The 24,321-nt window shown below is 33.4% G+C and overlaps 1 protein-coding gene across 2 annotated transcripts in view; it reads left to right on the top strand.

Annotated features, from left to right (window-relative positions):
• The window catches only part of LOC116341134 (neurotrimin-like), a 94,504-nt gene that overhangs the window by 19,694 nt on the left and 50,489 nt on the right, over positions 1-24,321 (top strand). For both annotated transcript variants that reach the window (XM_031768029.1, XM_031768028.1), the window contains one exon: positions 15,175-15,285. In XM_031768029.1, coding sequence (XP_031623889.1) covers positions 15,175-15,285 — 111 coding nt within the window. The remainder of the gene's footprint in view (positions 1-15,174; positions 15,286-24,321) is intronic.

Below are 24,321 nucleotides of genomic sequence, written 5' to 3'. Positions count from 1 at the left end.
TCCCGTGTGTAAAAAAAGTAACTCACAGTCAAGTATGATTTAATTAATTCGACTATGTTTGATTAGCGTTGATTGGTTTTCATAAACATTTTCAAATCATTGTTGTCGACTATTTTGAGACGTTGATCGGCTGAATACAAAATTGACTATACACGTCTCATTTTGTTCGAAACAATCACAATAAATGGTCAAAACGTTTCAAATTAGCCGGCTAATAATTCAACCAATATGTTTATACCTGGGCCGCTCTCAAAATGAGAACAATGTGTATATAAAACATATTTTAATATGTGCAACAAAATTGAAATTAATGATGTAACAAATCCGATGAAATTACCTTTCGAATGCCTGAAGCGGCTCGAAATGTGCTGCACGCACACACATACACGTATATAAACCGCTCGAAGATCTATTTGAATCAGTGGTGAAGTGATTAAAAATGTAAAAGCTATTTTGCCTGGAGGTTATAGTGTATGCACCGCCATATGCCGAAAAGCTTTTCATCATCATGCAAAAGTCACACAGTCATTATAGACGCATACATACAATCTGCTGCCTACACTAAAACTTTAATTGAACATCCACACAATCGGTTGCATCTAAATTACAAGCCATTCACATTCATCTCATATCACCGTTTGAATCAATAAATGTTTGCGTGTTTGCTTTGTTTTAGATGCAACTGCACAAAGAGAGAGAGAGAGAGGGAGAGGGAGAGCTTTGTTTTGTGGCCGAAATCTATCTACGAATTTAGTCCTATCTCAATTAAAACTGATTGTGGTGTACATATACATGTATAAGCCGTCAGCAAATGAAACAATTGATTCAAATTGGGCTTTGTATAAATTTCATTAGCCAAACTATTTTCGTGTTTCCTTTTTGCCAATTGCAGTCCAACATTGTGCATACACATTTCATCCGCAGACAAACTTCATTTGACGGTGGTATAGTGGAAATCACGGATTAAATAAAGTGAATCCGGCGCACATATAATACCAATATTGATTTCGGTTATTAACAATTAAGTGTACTTTTTGTTCGATCAACATGACGATCCATCAAACAAAAATCCAAACTCATATTAAAACTTAATTATACTTTTTCATGTTTTCTACTCTTGTGAAAATTGAACAGATTAAGCTATTAAAACTAATAGAACATTCACTTGTAGAGCTGGAAAAAAGGGCTAAACTATAAAATTTATAAATCTGTATCCGAATATAAATTGTTAACATAAAAGCATCGTAACCGCACAATGTTGCTGAAAATTTTTCGAGAAAATTATTAAATTTATATGGTTTAGTATATTATTGAAAATCCAATTTTCCATTCATAAAATCCATGACGACTTTCGAACAATCATCATCAATGCAAATTTGTGGTAAATTTGAATTTATATTATGGATGGTGTATAGATGCAGTGCTTTGCAATTTATACAATCTATACATGAATACGCAACACACACAAAATGCAGCCAACTCAACAAAATTGGCTTAAGTAATTCTCCTACTCAAAATAACTTTTCAAATATCGTTTGTACGCCGTACCATATACCTCTAGACATCCGACCTCAAGCTTTGCATTCTGCACACGAACATGTGAATATTGGATTTTCTTTGCGCTTCGTCGGAACATAATATTGAGTTGACGCCAAAAGCAAATGGCTTTATGTATGTTTTGTACAGTGTACATTTATATTAGATAGAGATTGATGCGTTGTTTCAGAGTGAGTGAACACACTGGTACGATTAACAGAATTAGCACAAGATTAACTTCTTCGCGACGCACATTAACCTAAAATAATTAAACCATCAAATGTTAAAACATCAATAACAACTTTTCTAACGATGCATCGTTAACATTAAACACAATTTAAATTAGCTTTATCAAAATGATTAAAAACATTCGAAGCACATTCACTTTTTAATGGTTTTGCATTAGCACATACGCGTGCCGGCACACACACATACACCCTGAGTTAAATGAATGTCTATTTTCACATCATATTGTGGCAGTAGATACAATTGATTTTGTTAAATTACGTTTATTTAAGACTGGATCGAAATTTAACCCATTTAATGAGCAAGTGCAATGCTTAACGTTGAATGCTCGCCTTCTACAAAAACTTCGGGGAATTCTTGTATTTGAGCTTGTTGTTGGAATGCAAGCGGGGTTGGCGTATATGAGATTGGGAACTTTTTTATGCGAACGCAGCTGATCAGCGCCACCTCACATTAGTTCGAATTAGATCGAAAAACTGAATTTAATTCTGTAGCATTGAAAGGAAAAAGAGAAAAAACAACAACAATAGCACGGCCACACAGAGCTGTACATCTATGCGTGCTGATGCATACATACACATATACGCTTTCTTCATTCTTTCATTCCATTGTTATACGTATCTCACTGGTCAACAGATCTATGTAGCCATGTTACTGTTGTTGTTTTTTTTTTTTTCTCTTTTTCGATTCAATTCATTGTAACTAAATTGAGTTCAACTATGGAATACAAGATGGCACAGATGAGGGGAATTCGCATTTTGTCTCTTCATAGGCTTAGCCGGTTGTTGGAATGATAAACATCATCTCTATTCGAATCATTCATCAAGTTTGGATTCATCAAGTTTGGAACTATTTGTTTCAACATACCTTATTAATATGCTTTCCATTTTGCAGTACAATTAAGACGCATCTGGTGATCACTCAATAAGTGTTCTCCACAATTTTACGATATTAAGGTCAATGTGATTGGATAAATAATCCTAGTTTTAATTTGAATCTCGATACAATGCAATGGCCTTAGCATTTATGCGCTCCATTCTCACAAGATCAACAAATCAATCTTATAAACACAATCCTCTATTAATGAACAGATGAAAATCATACACAATGCACAATAATTCGTTCCATATAGCTTTTCATCGAAAGTACACAAGTTGATACACAATGCACATTGCACAAGCCTGGAAAAATATTCAGAAAATTTAAATTTGGTGAAAAGCGAATCTAATTATTGTGGCATACACTTATTCAAGTCGAAAGTATTTTCCCAACATTTCCAAGAATTCTTACCACTACCTCAACAAAACTCGAACATTAATCAATTGATTGGTTTGTACCTTAGTCATTTCAATATTTGGGTCTAATAATGGGAACCAATTTAAAAGTTTACATTTTTAAATTCACTATCAATATTATGTGGTTAATTAGGTAGGGAAAAAATGTTTTGTCAACGTAGAAGTGTAACGTCAAAAGTAAGTGTTTGTTTCATTAAAAGTTTTCTTTCCCTCTTACTAACTTCCGTGTAACTTAAAGAATTTTCTCTGACTGAAATGCAGTTAAGTTTCAAGTCAATTTTGTACTTCTGTTGTTATGTTTACCGAAAAGTTTTCAGCAGCACAAACAATAAACAACGTCCGATCAAATAAAAGAAACGTGTCAATATTCTTGTTTATAAAGCTTCACCAATTTTGTTCTCAAAACAATTAAAGAGACAATTTTCTCGCATCCGATCGATTAAATGAAATTACAAAATCAAATTCACACGCTACTTAAGATTTTCTAAATCAAGCTGCAAAACTTCGTGCGATTAAACGAACTCAGTTTCGCTTTATTGCATAGATTTTCGAAAATGTCAATCGATTCATTTTAGTTTATATGCAAAGTGTAAAGTTCGTCGTTAGAAAACAAACAAGGAAATATTGATGTTACCATTGACAAAAAAAGAAGAAAAACATTCTTCTAAATAACTTTGGGCAAAGTTTTCACTTGATATTGACCTTTTCGATGTGTACAGTCATGACACGAAAAAGGGGTACATTACGTTTGAGTGGTTTTGACGAAGGATGGCCGTGGACCACGACTCATGGTCTTGAAGTGAAATATGAATCAGAGTTTTTCATTGTCAAAAGTGATTGACATTCTCAAAAAAATATCATATGCCAAATTGCGGTGCTGGGTGGATTTTTTTTACACTGCTGTCAATTCCACATTGAGCGAAAAGAAGGAACATTTCGGTTTCCGTTTCAAACAATGCTGTTGCCTACCTCTTTTAAACTCAATTTCACGTACACAATTCAATTGAAAGCTCAATATTGTATACATAATGCTGTCTAGACCTGTCCACTTTGTTTCTTAATACTTCGTTTTCCTTGTTGATGTGACGCGAGAGGTAATTTATTTTCATTTTTTTGTGCTGTACACAAATGTTTGCCATTGTTCAAGCCGTATTCAAATTCAATTACCGGGTATAAGGTAAATTTAATTGTAGATCAAATAGAAATTTTGTAGCACAGTAAGAAGCATGATTCTGAAGCTATGGTAATGTGTTCGGAAGAGGACTTGAAGTATGACGATACGACCCATCAATCTTGTGTCGTCTCACATCATCGCCACTTGCACTTATTAAAACTGACTCATCGGCAAAATATTATATTTTCACATACATGCAGCGGGTGCTAAATAAATCTAGCGCTATCACAATTCATTGTATACGTATGTGCGTTGTGTATGCGCGCGGGCGACACCAATAACATAACCATGGCATTATCGTTGGCATATGAATCTCGGCACCTTTACAGCATTGCCGCTGAAAAACACAAACACATACAGTTTCAGCTCACGTTAATTAACGCCGCATTATGGGTACACAAAAACCGATTGTGGAAACCTCAATTTGCCACCGTAAATGATATTTAATTCAATTTTATCGAATTTTAAGTATAACCATGGTGCGTAATTTTGCCATCGGTTTGATGTTTTTTGTTTATTTTTTTACCTTTCTAAAACGTGGGTGTGGAGATGCGCACGACACAATAAAACTGATCGGGGTTTGACAATATTGGTATGGGGGCAATCAAGTACAAATTGATGTTGGAAACAATTTTATGGTTATAGAATGACAGCCATTGATTCAATTCACAGCACAATTGGTTTTTCGTTGTCTGTCAATGACAAACAATATGTAAAGGAAATTCAATGAATTATGGAACTTTTTTTCATTACGAGTCGCTATAATAGGTTTCAATTTAGAAAAAATTATTTCTCTCATTGCCGTTGGGTTTTCAATTATTCAATATATTAGCAGCTCATTCATTCAAATACTCAATTTTGATTTGACACACAATCGGTTCGTATTTGTAATCCTGAGCACAGTTTTTGCTTGTCTGGAATGTTTTGGGATTTTTTTCTTATGTTCGCAAAGGATAAAAAACAATAAAGATAGGGGGAGCGAGATGTGATCAAGTAATGTTCTGTATGATAGGTTTTCGATGCAGTAACATTACATACCTAATGATTCTAATCGATAAAGTGATCTCCTTTTCCTCGTCTCCATCTCTGCATATATGCATTGGATAATTGTCTGCGCGATGAATGCATGAACGGAGGATTTTGTGCAATTTTAAAAATTGATCCGAAGTAACGTCGCCAAAACGAGTCGTTTTAAACGACAATAACAATATAATGCATTGTTGGTACCTGTTAGTAAGAGTGAAGTAAGTTTTGTCATCGTTGCCGTTGTTTTTGCCGGTGTCGTCGTCGAAAAACTCGATTATTTATGCTGTAGTCGTAGCGCAGCACATGTGGATTCAAAAACTTAGCGACAAATCATAATAAGACCAAAGTTATCGCAGTTGAGCTAACAGATGCATTTATCGATTTCGAGGTTTCAAGCGTTGATATGAATATCAAAACCGATGTTACACATCTGCTGAATGGCTGAAAAAAAACCTCTGCATCTTCTATGCGATGGAAAATAAACCGTAGCACTCAATAGTAAAACATTGAAATATTAAATAGCGAATAATTCATTCATTCATTTATTTGGATCCACATGACAATTAATCCGATTCTTTGATATGCATGCATAATGAAAGGGAAAACCCGTTTCTTTTTTTCAAATACTTTAATCTTTATATATGTTATAATTGGAGCTTTAGCCACAGCTTAAGCCAATATTTTGGCTTAAAATCTAAGTACTTGAAAGTTTTCATCTTAAAGCTAAAAGCATGTATTAAAACATTAAATCGGATTCACTAAAAAATGAACAATGCAAAAAACTTAAAATTCATTTGTGAAATTTCAAACTTGAAATTTACCTTAAAAACATACTCACATATTTTGTCATTTTGTTTTTGCATACATTTTATCTTGTTCTAAAATATTCAATGGGATTTACCGCTGTCGACTTGACAAGAGAGAAAAAAGTTACCAAGATGCAACGTACATATATACATGAACTCGTACATGTATGAGATGATCTGTCGTAATAAGCAACAATGTTTTAATTATAGCCAGAGAAAATGGCAAATACAATTTTGCAACTTTATCGTATGCATTTCGAAGATAGTATAATGCAGATAAATGTAGAGAGTGAGAGAGAAAGAGCATGTGAGTATGGTATGGATGCCAAGAAGTTTACGTTGTAAAGCAATTACATTGCTAAAGGCATTTTTCGAGGGGCCGATTTTGTTTTGTCTGATACTGAAAACCGTTTCAAATTTATAGGTAGTGACTTTTGCTATTTTCAAGAGATCTTGGCCATGGGCAAAAATCGAATCGCCGAGTCAATGCCACACACTCGCTAGTATCAAACTAAAGGTAAAAACCATCGTGTAGAGCACATACATATATTCGCCTCTTGTACTTTGAGAAATGGAACGAAACGATCATAAGAAATACACAGGTTAAACTATGGATTTTACGATGGCAGTCCTACCTACGTATGTGTGTATGCACAGATAAAATCCATTTAAAACAATTTTTTGTTGTCCGAAATTATCTTAACCGAAACATTTTGAGATGGAATTGTATACACTACAGTGCCGATTTCAGTGTGTCTCTAGTGAACAATTTACCGTACAATTCAACAAACGACAACGAACAACAATAATCCTATTTTCACTAGACAATCAGCACGCCATGGCTGTGTTGTGTCATGTGAAAACGGATTGTGGAGCAGCTGCCATGCACAAAGCTGATGCTTTTGCTGCTGTTTTTACTGTTGCCATTTCTGCATAAAACATTTTCAAATCGATTCTTATCTACGTTTTTGAAATTCTTGCGTCGCACGTTTTCGCAGCAACGATGAAGTAGTTGGTTACTCCATCTCGCTCATATTTCTCTATTATTCTCTCTCTCTCTCACACACACTCTTTTGCTTTTATTATGGCGAAAAGTAGAGGCTTTTAGGATTTAATTCATCTATTCGCATGCATACGTGATCATATTACATCTTAACGCAATTTCCAAAGCGAAATTTAATGTGTGTGCGACTTTTGCATTGTTTGTTCCGCAACACTCTTCCTTTCAATCTCTCGCCAATTTCCCGTTGTTCAGGTTTGAGTACGTAATAAAAACAACTGTTTCATTTCGATTCGTAAGTGTTTTGGCTCGTTCAACGGTTTTCAACTCATTTTTCAAACGCTGTAATTCGATATGTGCGACGCACATTCGTCTCGGCTAAAATACTTTATCGCTTTAATTCAGCTCGAAAGTCACTAGTGAGTCATTACTACTCCAGTTGTACAAAATGATTACATTTTCTATTTCAAATGCCAAATTAAAACCAACAATAATCTGAGGTCACGACACACACTCGTTTGATGAAGGATATGTTGAAGCAATAAATGTTTAACCCTAGCTTTGCACCACATTAAAGCGGCCACCTCGTACGCGGATGTGTATACCAACATTTATAACATAATGGAAGAAAATAAATGAATACCACTCAGTTTGGTGACACGATGAATCGCAATTCGAAGGTGTGAAAATATCATGTCAACGGCTTTTATGTTATCAAATATTATACATTAGAAACGAAATGAAATGACTACGGAATTTCCAAGAATTTATCACATATAACGAAATTATTGGAATTAAATACAAGACTAACATAAGATATTTTAACCGACTTTTGATATATCAAAACACGCAGTGTATGTATTTACGGTTCAACTTTTCGACAATATTTTTGTAACATTTCATTACATAAATGAAAAGACTAAATAATTCACAAAACTTTCCAAATTAAATAAATGACCAAAAATGCTCTCAACACTTACCAACGAATTACAGTTATTTGAATAGTTTTATCATGCACTTAAAATGCATGTTCTGTTGGAATAAATTACTGTGTGAAGAGCTTATATATTTTTCATGAGCAAAGGTAACAAAGCAGAAAATTAAAATTTGATACCTACAAATAAATTACATTTCAGAAAAAGTTGAATACTACAATATTACCATTTTACAATATGACATGTTGACGCACTGGACTGAAAGTTTTATAGATTCTTACGAAGCTCTCACCGCTATCTCTTAAAAAAACACGTGAAAATGCACAGATGAAATATTCTGGAACTCAATGAATACAATGGAACAGAGGTTATTTGAAATTGTTGTGAAATAAATTGGGGTATACAATACAGAAAATTGAAAAAATATATGAATTAAGTGCGAAAATTAGCTCATGCGCTAGTTTATTCAGTCATTATAAAATTCTTTGTCATGAGATTATTCACCAAGCGATTACTTGTTTATTTAAGAGCTATAGTGAAATCGAAATTGCTTACAAGCGGACAAGACTCTATACTGTTATAATCCCCTATGATACTGTTCATAGGCTGCATCTGATACAAAATCTGATCGGGACAGTGTATAAACCTTTGAGTTCTTCTTCTTTTTTGGCTTCTCCGACTTATGTTCTTCACTTTTAAGTTAAACAAAGATTTCGTTTCATTTTTCGGACATTTGTCAAAGAATTTTGAAATAAAAAATTCAAAATCCAATACAAAAATTCACACAACGGTAGTTTGAGTAATCCGCGTTGGAATCATTGAAAGATCTCATTTCGTTGTCAATTGTAACCAAAAATCATTTACCACAAAAGACATCGTTTTCATCGTAATAAAGTTGATATTTATGTCTATTTTCGGGCGTTAATATTCTCACTTTAAATCCTGCAATATATTCAATTGGTGGACCGGGATAGGATCTTTTTCTACCAGCCAAAACATCCATATTTACTACAACCGGTAAAAAGAAACAAATATTCTGAATTTCAAAGTTTCGATAGTTATTTTGTCAATATATTTATTTTCATTTACCAAAATCAAGAATATGACGGATAAAATTTTAACTGAACGCATTATTGCTGTTGAAGAACAAAATGTTCAAGCCTTGCTCTTGGTGATTCGATTTAAAAACTATGATACGACGTTCAATGAAACTAAGAGACTTTGAATTTATAGTCAATTTTGAAGGGAATAAAATTTCAAATGTGAAGAAACATTACATAAAATAAAATTAATTTTAAAATTCCTACTTTATATACTCGATATTTTTTCTTCTAAAACAGATAAAGTCACTTTAAATTGAATTCAATAACAAATATTTTGATGGTTGATTGTAAAGACGATTGTCAGATATCAAAACAGTTATGAATAATATTCAAATTTTAAATGATATTAAAATGTTGTCGATGCCACATTTAAACAGATGTATCAAAACACGCAATATGTTTATTTACGATTCAACTTTTCTGCAATATTTTTTGCAGCATTTCAAATAAATGAAAAGACTAGATAGTTCTCAAAACTTTCGAAATTAATTAAATGGCCGAACATTCTCTCGACAGTCGACACTAACTTATTGGTACAGACATTTGAATAGTTTTATCATGCACTAAAAATGCATGTTTTGTTGAATACCTTGTGAATACACGAGCAAAGGTAACAAACTCTAAAATTAAAATTTGATACTTTTAACTAAATTCCATTTCGATTTTAGAAAAAAAGTTTAAATAAACTTTGCGATTTTATCATTTTACTGTTTTCGAACGTTTTAGTTTTAGTTTCAGTTTAGTGCGGTTGGGGAGATTGTATTTGTCACATATGCGTTTGTGTCAATCTTTCAAATAATTGTAAGCAATTATAACCTTGTAAACTATTTAAAAAGCTCAAAAAATTTGTATAAAGTCGAATATATTGCCAATATATTGTTGTATCTACTTGAAATTTTTATTTAATAAACATCGATTTAGATACATAATAATTTGTTTTGTTCGAAAGTTTTGGTCTAAACAATAAGTTAACACTACGATTTTACTGTGGCTGTTGGTAAAATACACCAATGACTCAACACTATTCAATAAACTCAGTAAATCGCAAATGCCAAAATCGATTATTTTCTCATAAATCATTAATAGCATAATCTGAAAGGGAAAAACACGCAACGGGAAAGGAAATCTGACAATATACATTGAAAACAGATATCTTCTTACATTATATGCACTAATATTTCATAATATTTTCATTTTAAACGAACTGAAATTCAATTAAAGGTTTTTATAGATCGCTTCGTTTGGTAACCATATATTTGTATTAAAATATATTTTACAATGTTTCATCCGAATTAATTGAGTTTGTTATTCGGCAAACACCCCATGTGGCTAAACCAAATTTAAAAGGTCGGCTAGCTTTAAGAAGATTATGGTAACTATGTTAAAAAATTTCAATAAAACAAAAATATCCATGAATAGAAGTGGCAGAAGACAATATGCAGATTATTTTCGAACAATGAACAAAAGCATCCGTACATTACATAGTTAATTGTATTGATTTGCCAAAATATTGATCAGAAATCAATAATACGCCCAAAAATTCAAGCCAATAGCCGTGAAAAGATGGTAGAGTGTACATTGGATTCTGGCCAGGATTCAATTCACATTTCTTTTCGAATAAAGTTTTCCAATTATTCCATCCAAAATCCACATACATAAAATAGTAAAATACCAAAAAATTCGCAGTGAAAAGAACATTATTCAATAAGAGACAAATTTAATCCATATTACGTGAAACCAATTTGATATCGAATATGCCATCATCCAAAACCGCATTACCTCAAAAAATAAAACACGATTTTCTGAATTGCACACACAAAATGAATGCGATCTCTTGTGATATATCACGTGAAAATAAATAAAAATCAATAATGATAACTTTTTGGTGTTTCTAGCTGCTTTTTCTCTCACCAAATCTGTTTCACCCTCTCTGCCGCTTTCGTTTCGATCAGCGAATAAAAATGGATGCTGCCAAAACAACGTCGAGATTTGCGAACAACGAAATATGGTTTAAATTTTGAAATATCGCTGGCGTTGAAGCGGATTAAGATGCATATTTCCCAGTCATGCATTGTATTGCAAACCATTCCATCGTTCTTCTTCACTCTCTTCTCTCTATACTCTATCGCTTCGCAATATTTTCGCCGGTTTATGGTTCTGGCCAAAAATCATTGGCAACCGTTAAAGCTGCTTCGAAAATAATAACAATTTGCCATACCGAGAGTTCGAAGATTGCAGTAAAATTTGCTATTTTAAATCTATCTGTGGTGGCACACAATCACGCTTTGAATCAATATTTTAGTAAAGCACCATAAATGACATCACAAAATTAACCCCATAAATATTATTTTGTCGGGGAGACGACGACAAAGAATGGGGCGATCCGAAAAAGATTGAGTGGGTCAGAGTTCGGTGTGGAAACCACAAAATTCCGGCTGCTTTTCCATATGAGACGAACTCGCACACGATGCACAATCACTAAATTTGTTCAACGAACCAAACGGATATGGAGAGATGCCTGTGTCAACAATTACGTTTGCTTTTGCGATTTTCGATTTTGAACACACGCGACCATTTGCCAAAGAACATTCGAGTCGATTTTTCATTTCAACTATGCATTGCATGTAAGAACCGAAAAGAATCCATTTTCCACTACTTTTGCGACTCGCGCCGAATAAACTTTTTATCGCTTCATTTATTTTCGTCGCTAACGTTTGCTCGCAAAACAAACACATCACCTTTGATATCTTGATATTTTCAACTTTCGGCATTTTGAACAAATAGTATTTTGTCAAATACCCACATCAAAATGTGCAAGGAGAAAGAGAGAAAGCACTTTTACCGATAAAAATATTTTTGGCTAATCGCACCGATACTTCCACCGATTAACAACTTAGCACACTACAAAATAGCTTTTGGAGTAAGATTTTTTTTGTTCAAATCAAGATTAAACGGGTTTTGCCGAGGGAAAAAAGTTTAGGTGTTTCGATTTAATACACCTGATATTTGAATAGTTTTTTTTAGATGTTTTCCTAAACCACTTTTTGGTGGACAAAAAAACACGATATTTGTATCATTTTAAAAGTTTTCAAGTAAATTAGTCAGAAATGATTTGTGTGCACCCTTATTTTTTCCAGTTTGTAATATATGCTATCATGTCTGGCTTATGAGTTTCATGCGAACCGTTTGTTTTTATACACTTCAAGCTGTATGTAAAATGAATTATATCACTACAAAATAACATTTGCTACACGTTTCGAGTTTATTCGAGAAAATGTATCATGTTACGTTCGTTGTGAACCACACTTTTTCCAACATCATGTTTCAATTTAAATATTTAAAAAAATGAAAAAATAAATGTTGGATAGCGGTCAATGTTTTCACGTGTCATGCTTTCATGAAAGATTTAAACTGGAATTGGACTGCAAGCGATTTTATATAAATATATATTTTTTTCGTCTTCAAAAGTGGTTATTAAATACTCATTTATTATTTATTTTTGATGGTTTGGTGTGATTGCTCTTGGGGCTATACATCGGCAAGCCAAACATAAATTCATATTTATTATATTCGAATTGAAAAGCGACGGGTGTCAACATTTATTATTTATATTTTAAGTTCTTTAAAATGCTTTTATACGTTTAACTTAAAAACTTCAATTAACCTCAATTCGTAAAATAGATTTTGTGTAATAAACAAATCGTACGCAAAAACCCATCGAACATCGAAAATTCGAAATCGATGAAAGAAAATTCGAGAATTAAGATTCAATATTATCATTTCTCTCGATAAAACTTTAGTTGTTTTGATACATATTTAGATTGAAGTTTATGCGTGTTGGAAAGTTGGAAAATTTTATTTAGTGACAAGTGGAAAAGTATTTTCCTGTAAAGTCGTTTGAATTTTCGAACAAAATTGGCCCAAAAACTTTGACATCGTATCAATTTAAATCCTTCACATTCCCATTTTGTTGTTCGTATATATCAATTACGAGCTTCGAAGATGCGAGTGCATTTATTAGAAAATATATCGCTTCGATGAAAACAAAGTTCATCGGAAGTGGATGCGGATGCGAACGAATCACTTCTTATGTGTATGATTGTTGTTGGTGTTGTTGTTGTGCACTTGAAAATGTTGAAAAGTTTGTCTTGCACTATTTCATTGCGCTTGAAAGGAAGAATGCAACTATTTCCGTTGTTTCTGTCACACATTTTCTCCGTGTACGCTCTACACTTTTGCACAACTCATTGTAGTTTATATGTATTTCACATCAAAAAGCGAATGTTAACATTTATGCAACTATTCGACTATATATTTCTCTCTTTTTCTTCCAACACCCACACCCACTGCTGGGTGTTTTTTTTTATCCCTGTTAACTTTTCCATGTTTTTTGTGTCATGATGAAATCTTTGCTAGTATTTTTGATTTCTTTTGATCGCTGAGAATTTCGCACAAGTTTGAAATTTTCCGACTTCTTTTTATAAACTATATGTTGAACATGAAAAAGTTGCAAATGTATAGCAGGCAGACAAGACTACTTTTGAAATTCATATATATATAGCAACGAAATGGAAATGGTTTCTTTTTTTATACTCAACACATTCTTTGAGCATTCTAAAAATGTTTCAAACAAATGAATTCTCGCTCGCTCCTTTTGTATTTTGTCTTTGTATGATGCGCTTGGTCATCGTTTCTCGTCGACAACGACGACGACTACAACTTTAATACCGAAATGGGATAAATATTGAAAATGTCAGTGCGTACACAGAGATTCAACAAGATTGTATCGTTTTTGCCTTAAGCCAACTCATAAAATCCACTTCGCACAAACGAAAACACAAAAAAAGTTAATAAATATATCAGTCATATAAAATGCGTTCTGTTATTTACAAATAACAGTATGAATTTTGTTTAAATTATGGATTTGGCCAATTTTGGAACATGTCTAGACAACTATTGTTTGCATGTTGTTTTCGAATTTATCATCAAACGTATGATTCTGCTAGCTAGATACCACCTACAGAAAATAGGGGACTGGGAATGGTGGCTGGATCCTCACTATAACAAACACACCTATTGCTTATAATATCACTATACTAATATTATAAACAATAGAAGTGATTGTTATAGCGAGTGCCTAACCGACATTCCCAGCTCGCTATTTTCAGCAGGCGCTATGTAGCCAGCAAAATCATACGTCTGTTTATTACATACGCATTATTCCATTGGTGCATTCAACATGACAAAATGCTTCGGCAACAAATGCAATCTGTTCCCATGTTCACAAGATAAAAAGACATTTGATTGAAATTCGCTTAATATTAAAATATTTAAGAGATAGACTAAAATGCGCACAAAGAAAAAAGAAGAAAAAAGTACACAAAAAGAAAGCAAAAAGTAGAAAGTAAAATAGTTGATTTATTCACAATTTTCGTCATTCATTCATAAAGTTTATGAACTTTTTTGAATTTTGTGAATAGTACACAGAGAGAAATCTATTACGTTTTATTGCAACATTTTTGAAAAATGTCAAAACACAACCACTGTTCTGTTTCTTCCCACTCATTTCTTTATTCAATTGTCAATGTTTATGCTGCGCGCATGTATAGAAGGTTCTTTTATTTAGCGGGAAAAAACACAACAGTGATTGTGTTTTGACGTTTCTCAAAAATGTATTAGTAAATATTAATGTTTTTCTCTCTGTGTAATTTCCGTAAAGAAAGCGAAAAATAATAATAATAGAAAAACACTCTTTTGCACTCATTGAAGATGGAGCAGGAAATTGAGACATATGCTTTGCACTGCGCAATATTCACAGCGAATTTCTTAGTTTCGGAATGAAACTAAATCTTATCTCATTGGGAAAGCCAAAGAATTGTCGGAATTACTTTGTTGCGAGATACCATTTTTGTTCAAACTATTTTCGTATTTCAGAGTATTTCACGTGCCCCGTGAATAGATTTAATTCGATACTTTTGATACAATGTGTAATAGCTCATGTTTTCGTTTATGTGATACCTGATAAATTTTTTCCCTCTATTTTCGCCAATCAGATGAGGATTTCACAGCGGAAGAATTTCCGGAGGATTTCATGCCGCCACCGATGCGCGATGACTTCGTGATTCGAGACGACATGTCACAAAATAACCTGATACAAGATAAAGGTACGTTATATTGCTTACATTTTAGGATAAAATGGACTATAAAACTATTTGTTCGGAAAGCGAATATAAACGGCTCACAAAAATTATTTCTAACAACCTTATGTAATTGAATCGTATTTTATTTCATTTAAAGGGTTAGTTTTTCGAACATCTTGATTATAAAAAGGGAGCGAGAGGGAAAAAACTATATAGATAATAATTTCATTTTCGGTTCAAGAGCTGCACAAAATTGTACCATTAAAATGTGTACTTTCATGAACCGTAAACAGTGGGAACTGTGTGTGTGTGTGGCTTGACTTGTTTGCAGTTAAAGTTAACAACTTGAAAAGTCTTCGTTGTGTCCCGTAAAACTGCATTACTTGGCGAAATTCAATATAGACCAACAACCCGGGACAAAATTGCTTAGTCCATGAAAATGTTTTATTTCAGTTTGTGTATGCTGGTGGAAAATGTAAATGTGTAGTGAATTCAAATATAGAAAAAGTGAAAGAACGAACGAAGAGTAGACGAGAAGACAAAACATTTGATGAATGTTATTTCATTATGCGATTATATGTTGACAATAAATTTTTGCATTGACGTACGACGAAATGGTATTGCTTGAACGCACTCAACAGCCAACATAACATAGCGTATTCTCAATTTTCTACTTTTCACTCTCATTTCCGCTGTGCGTTTTTTTCCCGGATTTTTGCTTTTTCCAAATGTAAAATGCATGAAAGTGCGATAGAATAGAAAAGAAAGCACAAAAACGCAATTAAAATTTTATGTTTAATGCTTATTTTTTCCACTTTGCTCGGGTATTTTTCTTTAATTTTGTCTGTTTTTTTTGTTCTGATTTTTTTTTGTTGCCTGTGCCGCGTTTTTCTGCGCTGAAATTTTTTGCATTCACTACTGTCTGCCGCTTCCATATTCGACTAAATTCTTCTGGCGTTGTCTTCGGCTCACCGCTCTCTGGCCGCTCGCCCACCCGCACATTCCCGTTTCGATAATGTAAAAGAAAAGAAACTCACTCCGCAACTACAACACATCTATTGTTTTAACAATCTCGCTATTATTTTCACAGTAGTATCGAGAGCGGTTTCGACTCTTTGTTCGTTCGGCTGTAAAACGATCGTCAAATGTGTATGCCAGTCGAACTTGGTTACACAAACAATATTTACAGCATCTTATTCGTAATGAAAAGTGGAAAACTGTAATGAACGAACTACATGGCAAAAGCAACAATAACAACAGTTACAGTAGCTACATCAGCAATCGAAAAAAGTAAGAATATAGAGGGAAAATAAAGAAAAAGAAAGATTATTTACTTTGCAAACGAGAGAGTCTTCTGTCGAGATAGATATACACGCGCTATTCACTAAGATCGGAAACTTGAAAGAAATTATATAGTGTTGCGCTGAGTCGCACTTTGTTAAAATGGAATAGGTAGAATGGAGAGGAAACTACATAAATTTATCAGCAATTTTTTTCGTAAGTTTTTCGTACATTCTATAAAAAGGGGGCGATAAGAAATTATTGAGGAGGTGTGCAGTCTCAGTCATTTTCTTGCACATTTTTCTTCGATGCAGCAATTTCTGCAGGTTTTGAAATAAATAAACAAGCATTTTGCAACGAAAAATGAACTTAATTAAATGTGTACTTTCAACTTGATTCTGTATGGTCGACAATAAGAAAAAGATCTATTTCGATATTGTGTTCGTGTTGGCTTTTCCAACCCCAACACTTATACACTCAATGCATGCTCTTTGGTATTTATTTTTATATTCAAAACTTTGCTCTTTCTCGTCGATTAGCTGGCTTCGCAGTTTTTTCTACTTTTTCTGCTTTGTTCGACATTTCATCGAAAGAAAAAGATAGAAGAAGGAGATATGGAGATAGAGAGAGAGAAAGAGAACATATCAATGTGTATCATCATTAAAAGACAATAGATTACAATAGTTTTGTGCTGGCAAACAATTTCCGATGAAAAAAAAGGAATACAAAAGATACACAACTAAAGATAATAAGTTATAGCTACAATATAATATAGACAATTTCATTTCTGGCCAAGTTGGAAAATTTATTGAAAAAAAAATTGTATTTTTCAATTGAAGATCAGGCGACACAGTTCTCATCATCATCACGTAATTGAAATAAAAAACGAACCTTTGAATAATTTTGTTAATATATTTTTTTTGTTGCTGTCGTGATAAACATCATTTTCAACGTGATTTATTGTTATATAATATTTCTCGGTCATATTTCATGGTGAATTAAATCACATGGCATGGAAAAATCTGTTGGCAAGAGAATTTTTATGACTCGACCATAAATGGTGTGTCAATCAAGTGGTATGAATACAATATTGAATGGGTATTTTGTCGGAAATGGCTTATAAATATAGAATGTGAATGCGGGGCAATCTATCACATCATCATATATGATGATTATTTTACGCGCCTGTTTTGTCGTGTAGTAATACGATTACATAATATTTTCCTCATCCGGTTCAAGTATGTGTCCACTTAAAATGGAACACTCACACCACTTTTGCAAACACCCACATTGAAACATTGTTTAAAAACATCCACTTCGGAGATTATATTTCGAAACAATGTTACGGAATCCACCGTTTGATTAGCCATAGTGAACTCAAGCAGCCTATTAATGTGAAAATTTCAATCATCTTCTAATAGGGATTGTTTCTCTCCTTTTTTTGTCCCTTTGAAAAATCGACAAAAATCCAAAATGTTGTTGAACATGTTGGTTTTGTTCAAAGCAAAAGAAGAACCATTCACCGTATAAATTGTTGACAGTGACACCAAAAATAAATAAAATATTAACTCGAATCCTATAGATTGAATGACATAAAGACAGTGAATTGGCTCGCACAAAGATTTTGAAATGAGATTAGACAACGTTATTTGATGTTGACGATGAAAATAAAAGCGCACAAACCATACCAACTCTCAACTTTCTATATGTAAACAGAGACTAGAAAAATCAAACAATAAAAACACCAAAATCATTGCAATAAATAAAAGCTACCTAACAATGTGCTTCAGTTTTTGTATCATCGTCATATTGTGTCATGGGATGTTACAATGTTTACCACAACAATGTCCAGAACTTATGTTATGTGTGTGTTCGTTTATGGCATGATCATCGATTTTTTTTCTTCTTTTTCTCCGTCGATTGCTTTTAGTTTTTACTACTCGATATGTTCCTCAGCTGCACATGGTTTGCCATCAGAAGATCGTTCAACTGTGAAATTTCTTTTGTTGCGTTCATTCGCTTCATTGATATTTAGTTATATTATATGGTACCAGTTTTTTTTTATTGCTGCTTGCCCACTTCAAATGCTTTGGACTCTTGGATCGACAAGTGCATTGTTCTAGATAGAGGCAGTCGCCTATCTGATCCAACCCTCATCATTTTTCCTATTGTATTAATGACTGTATCGATCGATTTATTCAGTCGCACGGAACGTAATTCACCAATCCATTTGATTTGTCAATCATGATTTTCAGTGAAATGCTTTCATATTATATTTTACATTGTCAATCCAGTGGATTTCAATATTTCAAATTGATTTTCCAAATGATAGGGACAGAGAAAAAATCACGAATCCATTGAATTTTCCAACATTATTTTGCACTTTTCAACTTAATCAAAAAAAAATCTCTCATTATTTTATGCATACGAATCGATTATTCGATTTGATGAAAACGTATGAATGTTTACACATTATACAAACTGTTTCAATTGTTTCCATAGCATATGATATTTGCGACGCATTTTCACAAAAATAGGATTCCCGTCGCATCGACAAACATGAATTTCACTCAAATGTTGTTAATCCTATAATTACATAATAGATTATATTTCGACATCGAACGATGAAGATTGATCAAATCTTGTCGACTATTGAAATGTTCAACAACAAATACGAAAATCAAATGATAGATTTAGTAACAAATAACATCAAAAATAGTTGAAAATGAATGTGAATTCAAAAAAAATTAATGCCAAAACTTGGCGGTGAATTAATGAAAAATTCTTTCTAACCCGCGAACATTGCCAACTGTGGAATGTCTACACAAATATGCAATTTTCGTATGGGCGAAATTTTTCATTGCACTTGTTGTAGTTCTTTGAAAATGAATTTAAAATGCTCTATAACTATTTTTCGAGCGAGAGAGATTAGTGAGAAAATCGATTAAAACGACAAACTTTAAGTAGTAAAGATGTCGTGCATTTTATGAGAGAAGTCATAAAATCTCTGCACATTTCTTCATTATTGACTTGAACGCATTGTTATTATATTGCTGTTTTCTGTACATAGATAAGTTCAAGAGATTACTATCAAAATCAGAAGCTCTTTCGCTTCAAAATAACTTTTGCACAGAATTGAATGAAAAAAAGATACCGATGCGACGGTAGAGAACAAGAGAATCATAGTTGAACAAATAAAAAGTAATCATAATGTGAATTATTTAGATAGTTTAATGGTAGCAAGAGAAAAGTAACATCACAAACATTTTCCCAGGGAACTAATTGTTGTGCATTTTATTTATGACATGAAATATCGTTATATCGTGTTGTTTTTGAAATCTAGCAAAACATAACGATAATTCGGATTTTCAAATGAAATCATTTGGAAATGATTTACCTTCTCCGATGACCATCATTTAAAAAAAAAGTCGGGGAGAGAGATAGAGAGAGAATTGAAAAAAAAAAACGAAATCTATAAATAAACAAACTGGACATTGCCATCGAAAAACAATAAAATGAAGCTAATAGTGTGCATGTCGCCGCTGTGATTCCTGCTTGCTCTGTGAAATCGAGGGTGGGATGTCATACATGTGGTTGATAATGTATCATGCAGTTAGTTAAATGAAAACGTACAATATCGACTAGGGGCAATGGAATAAACAGGGACATTTTCAATGCATTTTACCCAATATCTGCTGTGTATTATTTACCCACAACAAAAAAGGGAATCGGCACGAGATCGAATAGTACAGAAACACAATAATGAAAGGGAGAGACAGAGAGAAGGGAAGAAAAAATTGACCAGAGATTGAAGATAACTTGAAAAACATTGCATCCACTGTGTTTATACAGCGGGGGGAAGATTTTATGCTCGCACTCATCAGAGTGCAGACACAACGGGAGAGAGAGAGAGATAGAGAGTCAGTAATATAAAATTATTGAATGAAAAAAATATCGAGAGGGAGAGAAAACTATGTAAATATAAAACAGAGGACCATATTGCTAGATGATTTATAGCATTTTCAGATCTTTATCAAATAATGGCAAGAAATTTTCATAAAAATGGCCAAATGAAAGTGCTGAAAAAAATACCAACAAAAACTACAATAACTTTATTGGGATTGTGAAAAAAGGGACGAACGTCAAAGCATGCTAGTCATGAGATGAAAATGTTGAAAATTTTGCGCGATTATTTGACGAAGCGCCATAACATTGAGTTGCTGCGCTAAATGATATACAATAGGCTCACATGGTCCATTGAGATTTATATTATTTGAAACATGAGCGAATGATGTGGAAAAAATCATCAAAAAATTTGCAAAGGACAAAAAAAAGCACAGCACACACCGTATAAAACTAACTGAACGCGTGGTTCCATTGAAACAAACTATCGTTCGCTTCCATCAACAACAACAAAAAAACTATTCGCCCTATACAAAAATGCCTAACATAAGTTGTCTACAACCATTTTTCTTCCTCTCTCATTCACTCGTTCGGTGAATTGATAGCGCTTTTTTTCCCACAATTTCGAGCTCGATTTCAGCCGCTTAGCTGCTGGTCTAAATGCCATCCACGCCATTATTGGCGAATACAATAACAACAACACCAACGATGCTGCTGGCAATATTCAGTATGCTCAATGGTTTTAGTACGTTGCATGCATTATCCATCACTTTGATCTCATAATATTTTCTATCCACAAAACATCACTAAATCATTTGAGCTTTTGCAGACATCAGACTCCTTCATTCATGAATTTTTATTATAAATCAGATCAGCTTGGATTTTGGCAATCCCATGCATAAATGCGTCATGTATTACATCTCTTCATCGTTCTTCATTCGGCTGAAATGGTGAATATACATATGAAGCATACATTATTTGATGTATTTTGGCATTCAAGAATCGGGATGGATCGGATGCAGTAATTTGGTTTAAATAAAACGCACGCTACTTCAGCAAATACAGCAAAACCGAGTTAACCGAGTGTATGGTCGATTCACGATATATTCGATGCAGACATAACCCACTTACGAATGAATATAGGCTACTTTTGAATGTTGTTGTTTTTTGTGTGTAGCCGAAACGAGCGCAGTTTTTTGTTGTTTTTTTAGATATCCGATTTAAACGGATATTGCTCAGTGCCAATGACAATGTTACTGTACGCAATGTTTTACCCTTAGCGAATTTGATTTTGAGCTTTCAACATTGATATAAACAAATGACAATCACTATCATGAAAACTACTGGCAGCTCATAAAATTCGAACCGCATCATATTGAACTTTCGAATATAGGTATTGCAGTGATAACATTTCTGACAGATGTTTTGATTAGTAATGCCGATTGAGTGCATCGCTTATACGTGATCGCATCGAGAAAATACCATGATCGGAATTCAACTTATATAATACTCAAAAATAATGCAATAAAATGAAAACAATTCTCTTGTGTGCACCAGTCAATTACATGAAAAGTGATGTTTTAACGGCCAATCGACTTTTGAACGGCTTAAGACTGTTGTGAAAAATGAGCAAATTCAATTGGTTGTAGCGAAGGAATGAAAAATAGACGAAATGGATTTCAATGCTTCATAAAAAAAGTAGCACAAAACCATCGATTTCAAACAAATTGCTTATAAAATGAAGATTATGTCTATATCCAAGTAGTTATGATATCAGTTTCTTTATGGATGAAAACGAAAAAAAACTGCTCCATCTCTATGATTTTGTCGATTTATGATTATACGCACCATAAATGGTTTATTATATTCCTTTGATGGCCTCTACTCTTCAGAGACGCGTATAATTTTATAGACTGAATATTTGTTCAACATTTTCGTTTTTAAATGGAAAACAATAATAATTTCTTATGTCCGGTCGAATTATATGTGCGTGTCCATTGGCTCCCAATTCAATTTTGACAAAACAGATTTTCATAATAAAATTTGTCAAGCAAACAACTCAATTTCAATGTAAATGTGTAACAGAAAAAGAAATCTCCATTTTTTATATTGTAAAAATGGGTGGGCCCACAAAAGAAAAATAGAATCAACAAAAGAATGCTGAAAAGATAAGATAAAAAGGGATGAGAGGAAAATGTGAAATTCAACTGCTTCTATCTGCTCATCGACTGAATAGTTGTATATTGAAAATTGTTTAAATGTTTTGTAAATACGCACATATGACTCAGAGAGAAAAGACGAAAAAGCGAAGAATGAGAAAAGGCGTATGCGAGCTATTGAATCAGGCGGCACATCGTCCGATTATCATTGTGTGTGAGCGATGTTATTTATTTTGTTCGCTTTAAGTCGTTTAAATAATGTGTGCTTTTGCACATTTTCATGTTGTTGTTTTTCGGCGTCTTTTGTTGTTTGTTTTCCGTTTTTCTTTAGATTCGCTATTGTTTTTGCCTTTCCTTCCAATTTGTTCACTTCCTTTTTATTGTCGTTTTTTTGTCAGTGTGCCCCGTTAACTTCTTTTTTTATTGTTTCTCTCTCTATTCGTCATAGACCGTTCAACAGCACAACATATCTGTTCATGTGTTGAAGTATTATGGCGCTAAAATTGGATAGCAATCGAAAAATATTTGCATTTTTTTTTGTTCGTCTTGTTGTTCTCGCTCTGTGTACTCTGCCGTTATTTTGTAAACAGTCGGCGTGCTTGCAAGAGCCAAAGCTATCGTGAATATTGAAGACGGATATAGTTTTATTTGAGTCATTGTATTTGTTTGAATGTGTGATGTATCTCATGTCCTACGAGCCGTTTGTCGGTTCGGTGAACGTTTATTATATTTCTCAACTTTGATAAAATACGTTCGACGTTCTGCTATCGATTCTTCGCGTCGGCATAGACACTGAATAAACAATGCTTTTGTGTATTGAAATTCGAAAAAAGTCAAACGAATCAAGTGAAAGAGAGAGATAGAGGGGGGAACTCTTTCTCGATCCATATCAATTCTGTTGTACGATGGCTATAGTCGCCGTGTTCACACAAACGACCATTTTTATTCGATTGACAAAACACTTGTGCAGATCCAGTAGAATAGACATAATGCTAAGCATATTACACTTGATTGTTTTCACATTGTCCTCATTCTGCTAACATCGACATACAACCGATCCTTGCTTACATCCGTACCCGTAACGTATATTTTATCTTTTTTTCTCCATTCCATTTTATTCTATTTTATTTTCACTGAAGATTTTTCTCTTTCCCTTTCTATTTGTACCTCCCCACCTCCTCTCTCTCTCTCTCTCTCTCTCTCTCTCTCTCTCTCTCTCTCTCTCTCTCTATCGTTTTATTCAACAAGATAAAGCCATTGTATTCGGGCACTTGATTTTATTTGATAGTTGGATGATGCGGATACAGAGTCGTTATTTTTGGTTGGCATTCGTTATGTTTTGTGCAATGGAGGGTAGTGAATAAATGTGACAACGAAATTAAGCGTAAATGCATTTGAATCAATGCACACTTTCGGGAATGGGAAAACGAATGCGATTATCTTCCATTTCAAAGGATCGAAATGAGCTTGGATTTTCACTTAAGAATTTTTCAAAACAACGCTGTACAGCATTGGCGACAGCATCAGTTGCTGAAGTAGCAACAAAATGGAGAAAATCGGCTGTTAAATCGGTGCAACGGTTGCAGAGCTAAATTGTCCAAAAATAATGGCAAATTTCCCACTTTTTTCTTAAAATGCACGAAAGCATTCACTATCTTATTTCAAAATGTGCGTTCTATTTATTCGATGCATGTGATATTCACATGATGTGAAAATG

The sequence above is a fragment of the Contarinia nasturtii genome, unplaced genomic scaffold (genome assembly GCF_009176525.2).
Source record: "Contarinia nasturtii isolate CC-2019 unplaced genomic scaffold, AAFC_CNas_1.1 Cnas_scaffold_695, whole genome shotgun sequence".
Classification (NCBI taxonomy): Eukaryota; Metazoa; Arthropoda; class Insecta; order Diptera; family Cecidomyiidae; genus Contarinia; species Contarinia nasturtii.
The sequence above is the reverse complement of the archived record's forward strand: the minus strand, read 5'-3'. Positions and strand labels throughout refer to the sequence as shown.